The sequence below is a fragment of the Ranitomeya imitator genome, chromosome 4 (genome assembly GCF_032444005.1).
Source record: "Ranitomeya imitator isolate aRanImi1 chromosome 4, aRanImi1.pri, whole genome shotgun sequence".
Classification (NCBI taxonomy): Eukaryota; Metazoa; Chordata; class Amphibia; order Anura; family Dendrobatidae; genus Ranitomeya; species Ranitomeya imitator.
In genome coordinates this window covers 652,601,967-652,616,396 of record NC_091285.1, presented here as the reverse complement: position 1 = coordinate 652,616,396, position 14,430 = coordinate 652,601,967, and the positions used below count along the sequence as shown (strand labels likewise).

The 14,430-nt window shown below is 41.4% G+C and overlaps 1 protein-coding gene across 2 annotated transcripts in view; it reads right to left on the bottom strand.

Moving 5' to 3' along the window:
- The window catches only part of LOC138677134 (zinc metalloproteinase-disintegrin-like 4a), a 62,111-nt gene that overhangs the window by 18,695 nt on the left and 28,986 nt on the right, over positions 1 to 14,430 (bottom strand). For both annotated transcript variants that reach the window (XR_011320861.1, XM_069767033.1), the window contains exons 4-13: positions 11,085 to 11,163; positions 10,614 to 10,690; positions 8,840 to 9,014; positions 7,283 to 7,345; positions 5,138 to 5,209; positions 4,772 to 4,941; positions 4,515 to 4,599; positions 3,187 to 3,317; positions 2,795 to 2,972; positions 83 to 175 (exon numbers count right to left, since the gene is read on the bottom strand). Coding sequence is in view for 1 of the 2 variants with exons in the window: in XM_069767033.1 (XP_069623134.1) it covers positions 83 to 175; positions 2,795 to 2,972; positions 3,187 to 3,317; positions 4,515 to 4,599; positions 4,772 to 4,941; positions 5,138 to 5,209; positions 7,283 to 7,345; positions 8,840 to 9,014; positions 10,614 to 10,690; positions 11,085 to 11,163 (1,123 nt within the window). In the remaining variant the exon portion in view is untranslated. The remainder of the gene's footprint in view (positions 1 to 82; positions 176 to 2,794; positions 2,973 to 3,186; positions 3,318 to 4,514; positions 4,600 to 4,771; positions 4,942 to 5,137; positions 5,210 to 7,282; positions 7,346 to 8,839; positions 9,015 to 10,613; positions 10,691 to 11,084; positions 11,164 to 14,430) is intronic.

Sequence of the window (14,430 nt, the reverse complement as noted above, 5' to 3'; positions counted from 1 at the left end):
AAATAATACCCCCATTTCCCCCACATAGTCATGGAGTGTAATAGGAAACTGATGTATTTCCAATATACGAAGCTTCACTCACCTTACACTTATCATCACAGCATTCACCGTCTGCACACTCGGCCTTAGCCTTGAATTTACATGTGGTGGCCTCACAACAAGGATTGGTGCATTCCTGCAAAATAGTAAAGATACCTTGAAAGAGAGCTATTAATTATTATTTAAAGTACAACAAACTAATTATCCTCTCTATGTGTGGCCATAAAGCAATAGGAAAGGAAGGCTTTACACAAGGCCAAGATAAACATTTAAAAATATGTAAAGTTTATTCAAGACATTATAAAATCAAATATATAAAATGAGAACACCACCGGTACGGACAGAAGGTGGGTACACCTGGATAAAGAATAAGCATTAATATGTGCTCTTAATATAAAACATTGATATAGCCCCCGCTTATGTAGATAAATATATACGCTGCTCAAAAAAATAAAGGGAACACTAAAATACCACATCCTAGATATCTCTGAATGAAATATACCAGTTGCAAATTTTTATTCATTGCATAGTGGAATGTGTTCAGAACAGTAAAACGTTATGTTTATCAATGAAAATCAAAATGAATATCCCATGGAGGTCTGGATTTGGAATGTTACTCAAAATCAAAGTGGAAAATCAAATTGCAGGCTGATCCAACTTCAGTGGAAATGCCTCATGACAAGGAAAAGATGCTCAGTATTCTGTTGGCCTCCACGTGCCTGAATGACCACTGACCACCCTACTGGACAACGCCTGGGCATGCTCCTGATGAGGCAGCAGATGGTCTCCTGAGGGATGTCCTCCCAGACCTGGACTAAAGTATCTGCCAGCTCCTGGACAGTCTGTGGTGCAACGTGACGTTGGTGGACGTTGGTGGATGGAGCAAGACATGATGTCCCAGATGTGCTCAATCGGATTCAGGTCTGGGGAACGGGTGGGCCAGTCCATAGCTTCAATGCCTTCATCTTGCAGGAACTGCTGACACACTCCAGTCACATGAGGTCTGGCATTGTCCTGCATTAGGAGGAACCCAAGGCCAACCGCACCAGCATATGGTCTCACAAGGGGTCTGAGGATCTCATCTCGGTACCTAATGGCAGTCAGGCTACCTCTGGCGAGCACATGGAGGGCTGTGTGGCCCTCCAAAGAAATACCACCTCACACTACTGACCCACTGCCAAACCGGCCATGCGGAAGGATGTTGCAGGCAGCAGATCACTCTCCATGGCATCTCCAAACTATGTTACATCTGTAACATGTGCTCAGTGTGAACCTGCTTTAATCTGTGAAGAGCACAGGGTGCCGGTGGCAAATTTGCCAATCCTGGTGTTCTGTGGCAAATGCCAAGTGTCCTGCACAGTGTTGGGCTGTGAGCATAACCCCCATCTGTGGACGTCGGGCACTCAGACCATCCTCATGGAATCGGTTTCTAACCGTTTGTTCAGATACATGCACATTTGTGGCCTGCTGGAGGTCATTTGGCAGGGCTTTGGCAGTGCTCCTCCTGGTCCTCCTTGCACAAAGGCGGAGGTAGTGGTCCTGCTGCTGGGTTGTTGCCCTCCTACGGCCCCCTCCACATCTCCTGGTGTACTGGCCTGTCTCCTGGTAGCACCTCCAGCCTCTGGACACTACGCTGACAGACACAGCAAACCTTCTTGCCACAGCTCACATTGATGTGCCATCCTGGATGAGCTGCACTACCTGAGCCACTTGTGTGGGTTGTAGAGTCCGTCTCATGCTACCACGAGTGTGAAAGCACAACCAACATTCAAAAGTGACCAAAACATCAGCCAGAAAGCATTGGTACTGAGATGTGGTCTGTGGCCCCCACCTGCAGAACCACTCCTTTATTGAGGGTGTCTTGATAATTGCCAATAATTTCCATCTGTTGTCTATTCCATTTGTACAACAGCATGTGAAATTGATTGTCAATCAGTGCTGCTTCCTAAGTGGACAGTTTGATTTCACAGAAGTTTGATTTACCTGGAGTTATATCCTGTGGTTTAAGTGTTCCCCTTATTTTTTTGAGCAGTGGGTGTAATATATATATATATATATATATATATATACATATATATATATATATATATATACACAGTATATATAGTCCCAAACAATTAGGGTAACCAAAAATTATATATAGGGCAATATACGCAAGTTAGCAATGTAGATATAGCAATTGAAAATTCTTAACAGTGGATAAATATACCATCCATATTGAATAAATGCACATATAGAAAACGGGAAGAACTGCAGTCAGACTCTATAAGTACCTCAGGAGCTGTTATCGGGATGGAGCATTTCAGTGCGAAATGTGTGATCGGTGTAGTGGGCCCCCAGTAACAACTCCTGAGGTAATTACATACTATTATGTGCTCTTTTACTTTCTAGTTCGTTTGTTATGTGCCTGACTGAGTCGCATTTATAACACTGGAAGCGTTACATATTTAGCCTTTTTTTAGTGTGACAACTGTGCTTCTTAAACTACTCAGTCTCCCTGCAGTTCTAACAGTTTTCTATATGTGAATTTTTTCAATATGGATGGAATATTGGTGGTCCAATGAAAATTAGCCAGGACAATGACGCGAGTAGTTGTCGGGTATCACGGCGCAATACAAAAAAAAAAACAAATCCTGTTTTCCATATATTTGCTAAAGAAGTACAGCCCATTAATGATGGACAGTTTGTAAATTGTCCACAATCCATGATAAATTATATAATATATATATATATTTTAAGAATGCTCAGTTCTTACCTGCGCGGTGCCACAGTCACATTCTTCACCCATCTCTATAAATTTATTTCCGCACACCGCAGGGGATAAAACATTTAGATTTGATGGTTTATCTTTCAAGCACTGCGGCATCTTGTCATAAATGAACTCCTGAAAGTTGGTGAGGCTGCAGGAACTAAATAGGTACGGAGTTTTATAGCTGTAAGGGAAGACAAAAAATAAATTAGGTCGGGAATGAAAAAATAAAAAGTCCACCAGGGTCGGAGAGTGGCAGGGTTTCCTCCATGTGTCTCCAATTCAAGTGATTAGCTGGCTATTTAGCTGGCTCTCTGCCTCAAATTAGCGCAAGTTGTAGCTTAGCTCAAGTGGTCTGCACTTGTTCTGTACTCTAAAGTTCCAGCTAGCTTCTTCACCTGAGAGTTGGTGCCATGATGCAGGAATCTTCAGAGCAGGAACATGCGCTGGTGTCATGACTCATTCCAAAGTTGTGTCCCATCTCATGAGCAATTGTGGCCCCCACAGAAATGGCCACCTTACTGTGATCCTGTCGAAAGAAGCACATTAAAATAATTGAAGAGTGAGCGATTTTGGTGGTATTTTTTTTCCACTACTTTAAGGTCAAGTTCACATGTTGAATATTTGGTCAGTACTCTACATCAGCATTTGGAAGCCTGAATCAGGAGTGGAACAATCAGAGGAAAAGTATAATAGAATCACTTACCATTTACGTATTTTTCACCCACTCCTGGTTTTGAATTACAAATTCTGATGTATAATATTGAGCAAGTACTGACCGTGTGAATGTGGCCTAAATGTTGCAGACAGAACTGATTTATAGGTTGTAAAGAACTGAATCTGGGCATTTGTTAAGTGGTCACCTTTACTAAAATCAACAGCTTTTTCAGTCAAAAATATCTTAACAGGTCCAGCTACATTTTAACATAGGACCCCTTCTTTGATATCCCCTTCACAATTCTTGCATCCATTGAACTTGTGAGTTTTTGGAGAGTTTCTTCTTGAATTTCTTTTCATGAAGTCAGAATAGCCTCTCAGAGCTGCTGTTTTGATGTGAACTTCCTCCCACCATCATAGATCTTTTGTTTGAGAATACTCCAAAGGTTCTCAATAGGGTTGATTTCAGGGGAGGATGATGACCACACCATGAGTTTCTCAATTTTTATGTTCATAGCAGTCAATGACTTAGGTTGTTCACACATTCAGGGGCCCACCAGCTTCCTCCTCATGATTCCAGCCAAAAAATATGACCCCACCACCTCCATGCTGACGTTGCAGCCTTCTTAGGGACATTGTGGCCATCCGTTACTCCATCCATCTGGACCATTCATGGTTACACAGCACTCATCAGTAAACAAGACGGTTATAAGATTAGTCTTCATTTATGACTGGGCCCACTGCAGCCAGATGTTTTAGTAGTCACACATGTCAACATCCCACCGTTGGGAGTCAATATAACAGAGAGCAGGAATGGCTTGCAAGCGAGTGGCCAAAGATTGGTATGGTGAGGATACTGAATTACATTAAGTGTTTGCCTACAATATGGCCGTCCACAGGAAACTTCTTAAAAGTAAAACAACAGTAACTTCAACATATAAAAAAAAAAAAAGAGGACAAAGACCGAATTTCCCATCTTTGGTCTCATTTATGAAGCTGGCTCTAATCTGAGAAAAGGTCAAATTGATGGGATAAAGCTACTAAGGAAAAGCGACAATATTCAACTCACCTGAATGACTCCAGTGGAGTGGGTCTGGCTGCACATGGTGCCAACAAATGCCAGTCCAACTGTAGTGCCATCAAAATCAGTGTTCCTGTGAAAAGAACAATTACTGGTGACATTTTGTTTTTTTACAGATCTTGAAAATTATTGCTTACTCATAAAATACAGAAGAAATGACAGAGTTTGAAAAGTTTGATGGTAGAGGTGTTAAAATAGCAGCTAAAGAGAATATAAACCGTGACGCGGAAGACGAAGAGTCTTACGTTATGAACTGGGCATTGTCATGAGCTTGTCTTGGCAGAAGGTTGGTTTTCCTCCAGTTGGAGAAGAGATCAAGGTTTATCGAGGCCGAGGTAGACACCTCAAACTGGTCCTTGTTCTCCCAGATTTCCAAGCCAATCAGTGCCAAATAGATGGTCAAGGGTTTGTAGACCTTGAAAAAGACATGATTTATCAAAGTAATGTCAATACTGATTGAAAAACAACTGGGTACAATAAGGAGCGTGACTGCACCATTTGGAAATGCCCTGTGGAACTAACCCCTTGTGGCGATATGTGTCAAAATCATTCTGAAATTTTGCAAATAAAACTTCAGATTAAAATAAGCTGCAGGTTTTTACATTACTCACCACGTTGGCATAATTAACCATTTCAAATATCCTCTGCTTAATTATTTCTATGCTGCGGTTATACTTCGTGAACTAAAATGAATGAAAAAAACAGCATTACTATGATATTTTCAAGAACATTGCTACATATATTTTATCCTTCACATGTGTAATATTAAGCAAGACTTCAATGCTGAAATGTAGGACATGCTCAAGGAACCTGCTCTAGAGGAGCATTTTGGCATAAAGGGTTGTCCCATCCATCTATCACAGAATAGATGGTAGTTTGCTGCTCACTGTCGGACCCACTGATCCTGAGAATGGGAGTCTTTAAGGCATTGTCCAGGCAAAAAAATTTTTTACTCAAGGGACGAGATGTAAAAAATAAACTCAGTCATACACATTTACCGGGACCCTTGTGGGTCCACGCAGGCAGCTCCATGGTCTACACAGAGACAGGAAGTGGTGTCACCTTTCCATTGGACCTCTATGACCTGTGATTGGCTCCAGCAGTCAGTTGACTTGGGGCAGCGCGTCATCATAATATATCCAGTCACCAAACACAGGCTGCAGTGGTGGAATTACTGGTGGAAAGGTGACTTTACCATCTTTTGTCTCTGCGCAGACTTCGGATCGACCTTCGCTGGATCTAGGAGGGTGCCAGTAGGCGAGAATGGCTGAGTTTGTTATCTTTTAAATATTACAGTTCCATGGGTAAAGTTTTATTTTTCCTGGACAACCCCTTTGGAGTGTCCAGTTGGAATAAAAGAATGGCTGCTCCAATTTTTGTCAATGGGACTCTGGAGCCTCAGTCTTGATGAAGATACTATCCATTCAGTCATGTCCAACCTTCTGGATACTCTGAAGGCAAGTACTCACCAGGCTTCCTTGTTTTCCACGGCTTCTTTCAATTACTTAATGTTCATTCCTGTATCATGCTAGATGGTGTCCAGTCAACGGACCTTTGGTCTCACTTTTCCATTTTACCAGTGACCATTCTGAGTAGCATCTCCCTTTCTAGTGAATTTGCTCTCATCACTTATCCAAAATAGGTCCATTTTTGTCTGGTGATCATACCGTCCAAGGACATCTCTGCGCTTATAGGATCAAGAACATCTTTGTTGGTGATCCTAGCTCTCCATAGCATATGTAGAAGTCTTTTTCATAGCCACAGCATTAATTTTTCTTCCATCTGCTTTAATGAACGTCTCACAGCCATATGTCACAATTGACAGGTGATCAGTCCTTGTTTGATGGTGACTGATATGCGCTTGAACTTCCATTTTTGGTCAATGTTCACCTTGGCTGCATGCCCCAGTGCTAATCGATGCTTGATCTCTGCTGTCATACCACCACTGATCGATGAGGGACCCAAAAGAAACAAAGCTCTTGACCACTTCTTCATTGTTCTTCATTGTTAGTGCTCAGGCAGTCCTACAGACAATGAGTGGAGCGAAGGAGGATGTGGAGGACAAGTGGAGCCATCATTCCATTCCAATGGAATTCTCATGGTGGGATCTCAAGTGATCAGCAAACTATCATCTATCTTGTGGATATCTGATAACTTGATATCATAGGAATAACCCATTATTGTAACTTCAGTCTATGCACAGTACCGGGATGGTCTATGCCATTTTATTTATTTATTTTACTCACTTATTTAGTGCCATTAATTCCACAGCGCTTTACAGATATTATCAGGTCAGAGCCAAAGCAGAGTCGAGTACCGAGGAATCCAAACACACAGGAACACAGAGTCGGGGTGGGAAGAGAGGAATGAACAGACACGGGCAAAGAAGGCTAAACGCAGCAGGACAAATCGGCTACACACGCCATAGGCAGGAAATATAACTGGCACTGAATACAGGGAGCAGCACAGATATACAGCAGATCTAACATGGGAACGAGGCTGTGAAAGTTAACCCCTGACATGACCAGACCGGGAAAGGAGAGAAAAGACCCAAAACTCGGTCTATCGCTGTCCCCATTGGGGCTCACAATCTAGATTCCCTATTTGTATGTCTTTTAGAGTACCCGGAGGAAACCCACGCAAACATGTGGGGAACATACAAACTCCTTGCAGATGTTCTCTTTGGTGGGATTTGAACCCAGGACCCCAGCGCTGCAAGCTATCCACTGAGTCACTGTGCTGCTTATCCTACTTACCATGGTTTTATCTGTCACGATGTACAGCTGAACATATTTTGGAGATTTTAGAAAGTTCTGTTTCTGGAAAATATATAACGGAAAGTTAAATATAAAAGACATACATAGTTCAAGCAGAAATCTACAAAGAGATTGTTAGTATTCATAACATGAGCTTGTCCTTATTTGATTTCTCTTATATTATATATTTAGTGTAATTCATTTCTTCTTCTTTTTATTATTAATAATAATCAAGAAAATCACAAAAAATTAAATCCTTCAATTTGCCACATGGCAGGAGATCACTGCATATATATATATGTATACTGCCAATATTCTGGGAAGTTCCTTCCTGCATCCACAATAGGGTGGAAATCTAAGGTATCAGATTAAATAAAATTCGTAAAAGTGAACCTGTTACTAGTAAAAAATGCTATTAAGCTGCAGATATGGGGTTAATATGCAGGTTAATAGCATTACTAACCTGCCCAGTGCCGCACTTACCTGAACGCTGCGGGGAGAAAATGAACTTTATTACCCCAGGCAGCGTTCCGGTTACCGTCATGGGGCTGCGCTGTTTCAGTCATTACTCTGAGTATAGAGAGCACCGGTGGTACCCGCGCCCCCGGTCCTGACTTACAGCCGGCGCGATTACAGAGCCAGTGTTAGTCAGGGCCGGGGAACAGTTACAGCCGCCGCTTTGTATACTCAGATAAGTTCCCTTTGAGCAATAAAGAGGTAAAGCAAAAATATGTAATTATTAACAAATGGGAACGTGCCAGAAACTAAAAGGATTTTTTGATGAGAAGCATTGACAGCGCAAAATTGAGCTCTGCCTCAGATAGACACGTGCAGCACGAGAGGAGTCTTGCTTTATGGGACAGGACTGGTGAGGGACATCTGCAGCATCATGGATACTCTAGAGTAAACGTATTCTATTGAGTTATTGTATTCACCAGGGAAAAGGGACACATTTTGTCTGACTCTCTAGTAAGATGCCAATTTAGCTCAGAAGAATGGACATGCAGTACATGTTTTTTTTATTCCTATGGAAAGAACCGGCTTTTAGATTGGTCAGATGTCTTTTATTTCTGTCAGGGAAGTCGATACGAACAGATGGGTTAAAAATGCTATTCGGTGTGGGTGTACTCCTCCAATCGCACTCATACTGACAAGAGTCAAAGGCAATGCTATAGAACTTTCACATTTCGCAGCAAAAACTTTAAAATGTCTCACTGAATCCTTTGAAAGTTAAATTCCCCACATACAATACACTAATATCAGCGTAACCTGCCGCTATCGACAGCTTCAGCCAATGGGGTATCTGACTTTTCATTGAGGAAGATAAGGATACACATGTCCGATTTTGTACTGCCATTTTGCTTTCTAAGACGTAAGCCACCACAAGAGACGGACAGCGGCTCTCTCAGAGAAGACAGGAGCGTTCGGCAGACTGAGTGCTGCTGTGTTTGGGAGAGTCGGGCGAGATAGCTGCTGGCTGAAAGATCAGCCCAAAGATGTTTTGGCCAATAGATATATAAAGTACATGGACGTACTGCCAAGATCCCACTATCTTACCTCAGAATTGCTGGATCGTGAGGATTTGTAGTTTCTTCCTTCCGTCCAAGTATTATTTACCACCCCGCAGGTTAGTGGAGTGTCTTCTTCGGTCTCAAATATGGCGTGATCTCCTTCGTCTGTCTGATTGAGCGGCTCAATCAAGAATCTGCGGTTTCGGGTGTGGATGAGACCACTGCCAAAAGGAAGAAAGACACTTGTGGAAACATGTCCCCCACTACAACAAACATTTGAACGTCTCCAGGAGTGACAACCTCCAGAAATATTTTACCAAAAATGTTTATACATGAATTACACTATATAATCCTTCCATACAGTAAAGTAATGATGCTGCCATACTTTTCCTACATAACACTGCCATCTGTCCACAGCTTTGAAAGAGGAACTGACAGCAGAGTAATTGCTGCCTGACCCATGAGTCCATCTCCGACATTTCAGTCACGTATGACAGATTCCCTTTACTTTTGAATGTTACTCTACACTCAGGCTACTCTCGGGAGTCTCATCCTTTGGGTATATGGCAATTGGCCTTTCAGCACCTGACTAAAACCTGTCTTGTTTGTAGCATGGAAAGTTCAAAACACCTTAGACACCATGGTAAGGCGACTAAACAATATATCCAGTTACCAACCAGACCAATGTGGAACTCGCAACTGATGTCCAAGGATTAGGTAGTATAGCTACTGCACATTTTTGTATATTAATCCATTTATGCTGGGAAACATAATATGGCCATTACTAGAAATAAATGCTGTACAGTTGTGTCCATCATTGAGTGATAGAGTGTCACGACTCCATCACTCATGGTGCCCAAAGGATGCTGGGAGTGACAGCTCAACCACCCTATAGGAACAGGGGCATGCTGGATTGTCAGTATTTTTAGTGACAATCCAGCCATCCAATCAAATGCAGAGGTATGCTGGGCTGTCAGTATTGTGAGTGACCGTGCAGCTGCCCAATCTGTCTACCCTTGCTAGGTTTCCTTCAGGTGTAACATGTTCAGAGTGATTACCTGGCTGTTTAGCTGAATGACAACGGTCAGAACATTGCCAGTTATAGCCTTGCTCAGTGCCAGGCATTTTTGACTACTCATTTACATTATCTCTTTTGCCTCTGACCTTGGTTGTCTGACCCCGGACTTTGCCTTTGACTATTCATTTGTCTTATCCCCTTTGTCTTTGACGTACTCTCCTGGCATTTGACCTTGACTCCTTGCCTTCATCACCTCACGGCTTGCCCGTGAGAAGTGACTCACCGAGTTTGATCCATGAATGAGATCAAAATTGGAAGTCTTTTTTAACATGACAATGGATTATACCAGGTACGGGTTCTATCTGTGGGAAAATATGGCTACAAAGCTTATGTGAAACACTGACATCTGAATGAGCCCATAGGAACAAAATTACTGCTTCCACATAGGGGACATAGAAGCTTGGGTTTCTAATCACACACTTATGAAAAATATCAATAGTGTTAGCACATGGCTCCCGGTACGGCAAGTTCCAACATATTTCATGGCGCTCTTTGCAGTCTGCCATCATAGGTTGTACAATAATGTAGCATGGCGGTATGTAAGATGAAAGTGTCACAGTACATGTTGGTCAGTGCTCTCTAATCATCATCTCAGAACAGAAAACAAGTGCTTAGGACTTTCGAAATTAGCTATAAGTATACATAATTATCTATAAATTACCACTGAAGAGAGTGCAGCTATTTGAAGCCTGGATGGCTATGACGGTTATCAATTACATATTGTGGTTTTATCTCTACTTACCTGAGCCCTTTACATGCACAAATGCTGAGCGTGGAGCCATCGTCTTCCTTCACATGACCCTGGTAGCAGCAGTGGTCCTGCAAGACATTCATGATGGCGTTATATTATGTGGTATGGACAAAAAAGAAGATATTCTAAAGGTGTAGTTATGGAGTGGGCAGAAGTAATGGCGCCAAAGGAGCTACAGTTATAAATGGCACTTGGTGGGTGTAGCATTGAGATCTTGGAACTTCAGGCTCCACCTGAGAAGAGTTATTTGTAAATGCATGAATGTGTAAGTAATATAGTGTAAAAACGGTGAAAATCACAAAAAAAAGAAGGACCAAGTGGTGCAATGTATGTGTGACGCAATTCCCTAAGTGAGCACTAGGGATGTAAGGTCCATGTGTCCACATTTAGGTCAGTGGGCGACATGAGGCTAGTCCGAATGTCCATGACCCTGGTTTATGCCAAGTGTCTTCTGCCAAATACCTGATCCTTTGGTTTGGTCGTTATCGGAGTCCCATCGTTCCCATAGAGGGTCACTGTGAAATCATCAGCTATTAGGTCTCTGCAGAAAACAGGAAGGAGTAATCACTATATAATAACGCGTTCAGCGACTAATAATACAATGCAAGCCTCAAATCACAATCCAAAAATGTAATAAAAAATAAATAAATAAATTCGTCAGTTGCATTTTTGTAAGTTACTTTTCTTTTCTTTTTCTTGTGGTATTCATTGAGGTTTTTGGGCCAAATTCTCTAAAATGTCGCACGTGGTTTATAAATTTTGTGCAATTAAAAAATAGTCATTTTTTTAACCTTTTTACAGTAAAATGAGTTGAATGTTCTGCTAAAATGTTACAAAATCTGCGTGAACATGCAGAGGAGGATTGGAATAAATTTACACACTAAAACTTTTGCGACTTTTTAAAACGTTGCATTTGATGAATCAGACGAAAACGTCTCGAAAAGCCAAACCATTCCCACAATAATGAGCAAAAAAAAACAACACACAAATTAAAAGAATAAGTGGCAAATAAACAAATAGGTGAAAACCCCACAATTATACAAAAAAGGTACAAAAGCAATAATAGATCATGCCTTTATTTTTTAAAACTTTTTTTTTTCCCAGTGGATTTTTCAGCCAGAAAAATCCACGTAAGGCTACATTCACATGAGCTTTTGATGTTGCAGAGGTTTGGCATTTATTATTTAAATTAGGCTACTTGCGTTTTTTAATTGAGTTTTTGGTGTTTTCTTTTACATACGTTTTTATTGTGTTTTTGACACTGCGGCTTTTGTCTCTTGTTGTTATGTTATATTTAAAAAAAATATATATATACATAATTTTTTACTTGGATTTTGAAACAGATCAGTATTTCACCTCAGTTTTTGTAAGCCAAAACCAGGAGTGGGTGATAAATCCAGAAGTGGTGACGTGTCTCTATTATATTTTTCCTCTGATTCTCCCACTCCTGGTTTTGGCTTATAAATACTGAGGTAAAATACTGACCAAATACTGAACGTGTGAACGTGGCCTTACAGTTCAAGCAAAGTGGATGAGATTTATAGAAATCTCATGCCCATTGTGCTTTTCTTTATGCTCCATAAATTGACCTCTGGTGCGTTTTTGAAATCCGCAACGTGACCACTTTTTTTGTTTGTGGATTTTCATTATAGAATTGCTTTAGATGCAGAAAATCTGCAGGTAAAAAAAAAAAATGTGATTCTAATACGTTTCTGTTGTGGAAATGCATGAAAAACTCATGTATTCCGCACGTGATTGTGTTGTTAAAGTTTTGTCAAAGCCAAATACCAGGAAGTATCAAAAACAAAACAGCTGTATTTAAAACATGACATACCAAATAGAGACAAAACCGCATTATGAAAAACACAATAAAAGCTAATGTAAAAATAACACACTCAAAAACAGAGTTAAAAATGCAAATAGGCTAATTTACCTAATTTATTTACTATTATTATTATTTATATAGCACCATTAATCCCATGGTGCTGTACATGAGAAAGGGGTTACATATAGAGTTATAAATATAGTTTACAGTAAACAAATTTACAAAGACAGACTGGTACAGAGGGGAGAGGACCCTGTCCTTGCGGACTTACATTCTATGGGATAATAGGGAAGAGACAGAAGGTCGGAGTGCAGCAGCTCTGGTGGTGGTGAGGCGGCAGCTCTGGTGGTGGTGAGGCGGCATCTCGGGTGGTGGTGAGGCGGCAGATCGGGTGGTGGTGAGGCGGCAGCTCGGGTGGTGGTGAGGCGGCAGCTCGGGTGGTGGTGAGGCGGCAGCTCGGGTGGTGGTGAGGCGCCAGCTCGTTTGGTGGTGAGATGGCAGCTCGGGTGGTGGTGAGGCGGGAGCTCGTTTGGTGGTGAGGCGGCAGCTCGGGTGGTGGTGAAGAGGCAGATCGAGTAGTAAATTTATTAATTTACTGGCTTTCGGCCTGTTCTTGAGCCTTGATGACTTGCTGGATGAACAATCTTTAGGAAGATTGATCTTGTGCAAGCTTAAACAGGTCCACCAGTTTCTTCTCCGCCATTATCTTGATAGTATCAAACCATTGTGTTGCCGGTCTTCCTCTTCGCCTTGTTCCATCTTTTGACCATGATGTCGTCCTCCACTGATTTGCCATCTTCGTATGATGGGTCCAAAGCAGGCAAGTCATTGGTGATCCTTGCTTTTAGCGACATGTCTGGCTTGATTTGTTTGTTCTTCTTGCCATCAGTGTTATGGATTACATCCTTTTCCAGCACCAGAAGGCATTGGTTCTGCTTCTGTCTTGTTTACTTATTGTAAATCACAAAATTTTTGTCCAAAGCAGTAATTAATGGCACTTCACGTCAATATAATAACCACCAACCCCATGAAAAAATATATATTCATGAGGAAACGAAGAGGTCCATTAGATTAAAAATTAACTTTTATTGATGATTAAAACTAATTGCGTAATTATAATACAGCAGAATGCCTCCCATGGAGGACGGCCCAGACTAATAATAACAAGAATATAAGTATATTAATAATAGGAGGAATATAATACAGAGGGCATTACCTTGCAAAAAAACGAATTGTCATGAAATGCAGTTAACCTCAAATGGTAACAATAGTAATCAGGTTGTAAATATAAGAAGAAATAAAGTGCCTGGTGCTCAATGTCCTTAATCTAGTATATTGCTAAAGTGCCCAGTTAAATAGTTAAATAAAGTCCTAGTAAATGTATATGCTCAGTATATCAATAGCTAATAATTTATTGTGCTAAAAGGCAAAGCTTTATAGCAGATGCCACTAGTATTTAAGTAGTAGCTCTACAGACCAGAGAATGGTCATCAGTGAAGGGTAACCATAAGACAATTAGATACAGTAAATGCCTGCAAATAAAGGAGTTTAAAGATATAACTGGGAAGGTCTGGAAAGCCGTCTCCTCACCCCGACGCGCGTTTCGCCACTGGCTTCTTCCTGGGAGCGTGGCTAGGTGAGGAGTGGTGATCTATTTATGTAAGTGCCTGACCAATAGAGGTGGAAAGTGTTCCCAGTGAGAGGATTGGCTTTATCGGCGCATGATGTAGATGCCACACACCCAGAACGGTGTAACTTCCTAGGAAGTGCTCAGTGTACCGCTTGCTTCCACGCAAGCGGTCACATCTATGGCACTTCCGGAGGTCAGCCGGGGTCTGGGAAATCTGCGCATGTGTACTGCCAATAGAAACTGGGTAAGACGCGATGTGCTTAAAACCAAACAGATGCTGACAACTAAGTAGCAGAACAGAGATTAATTTATTGAAAGTTAAATAAAGTGCCTAGGTGCAATTAAGATTATTT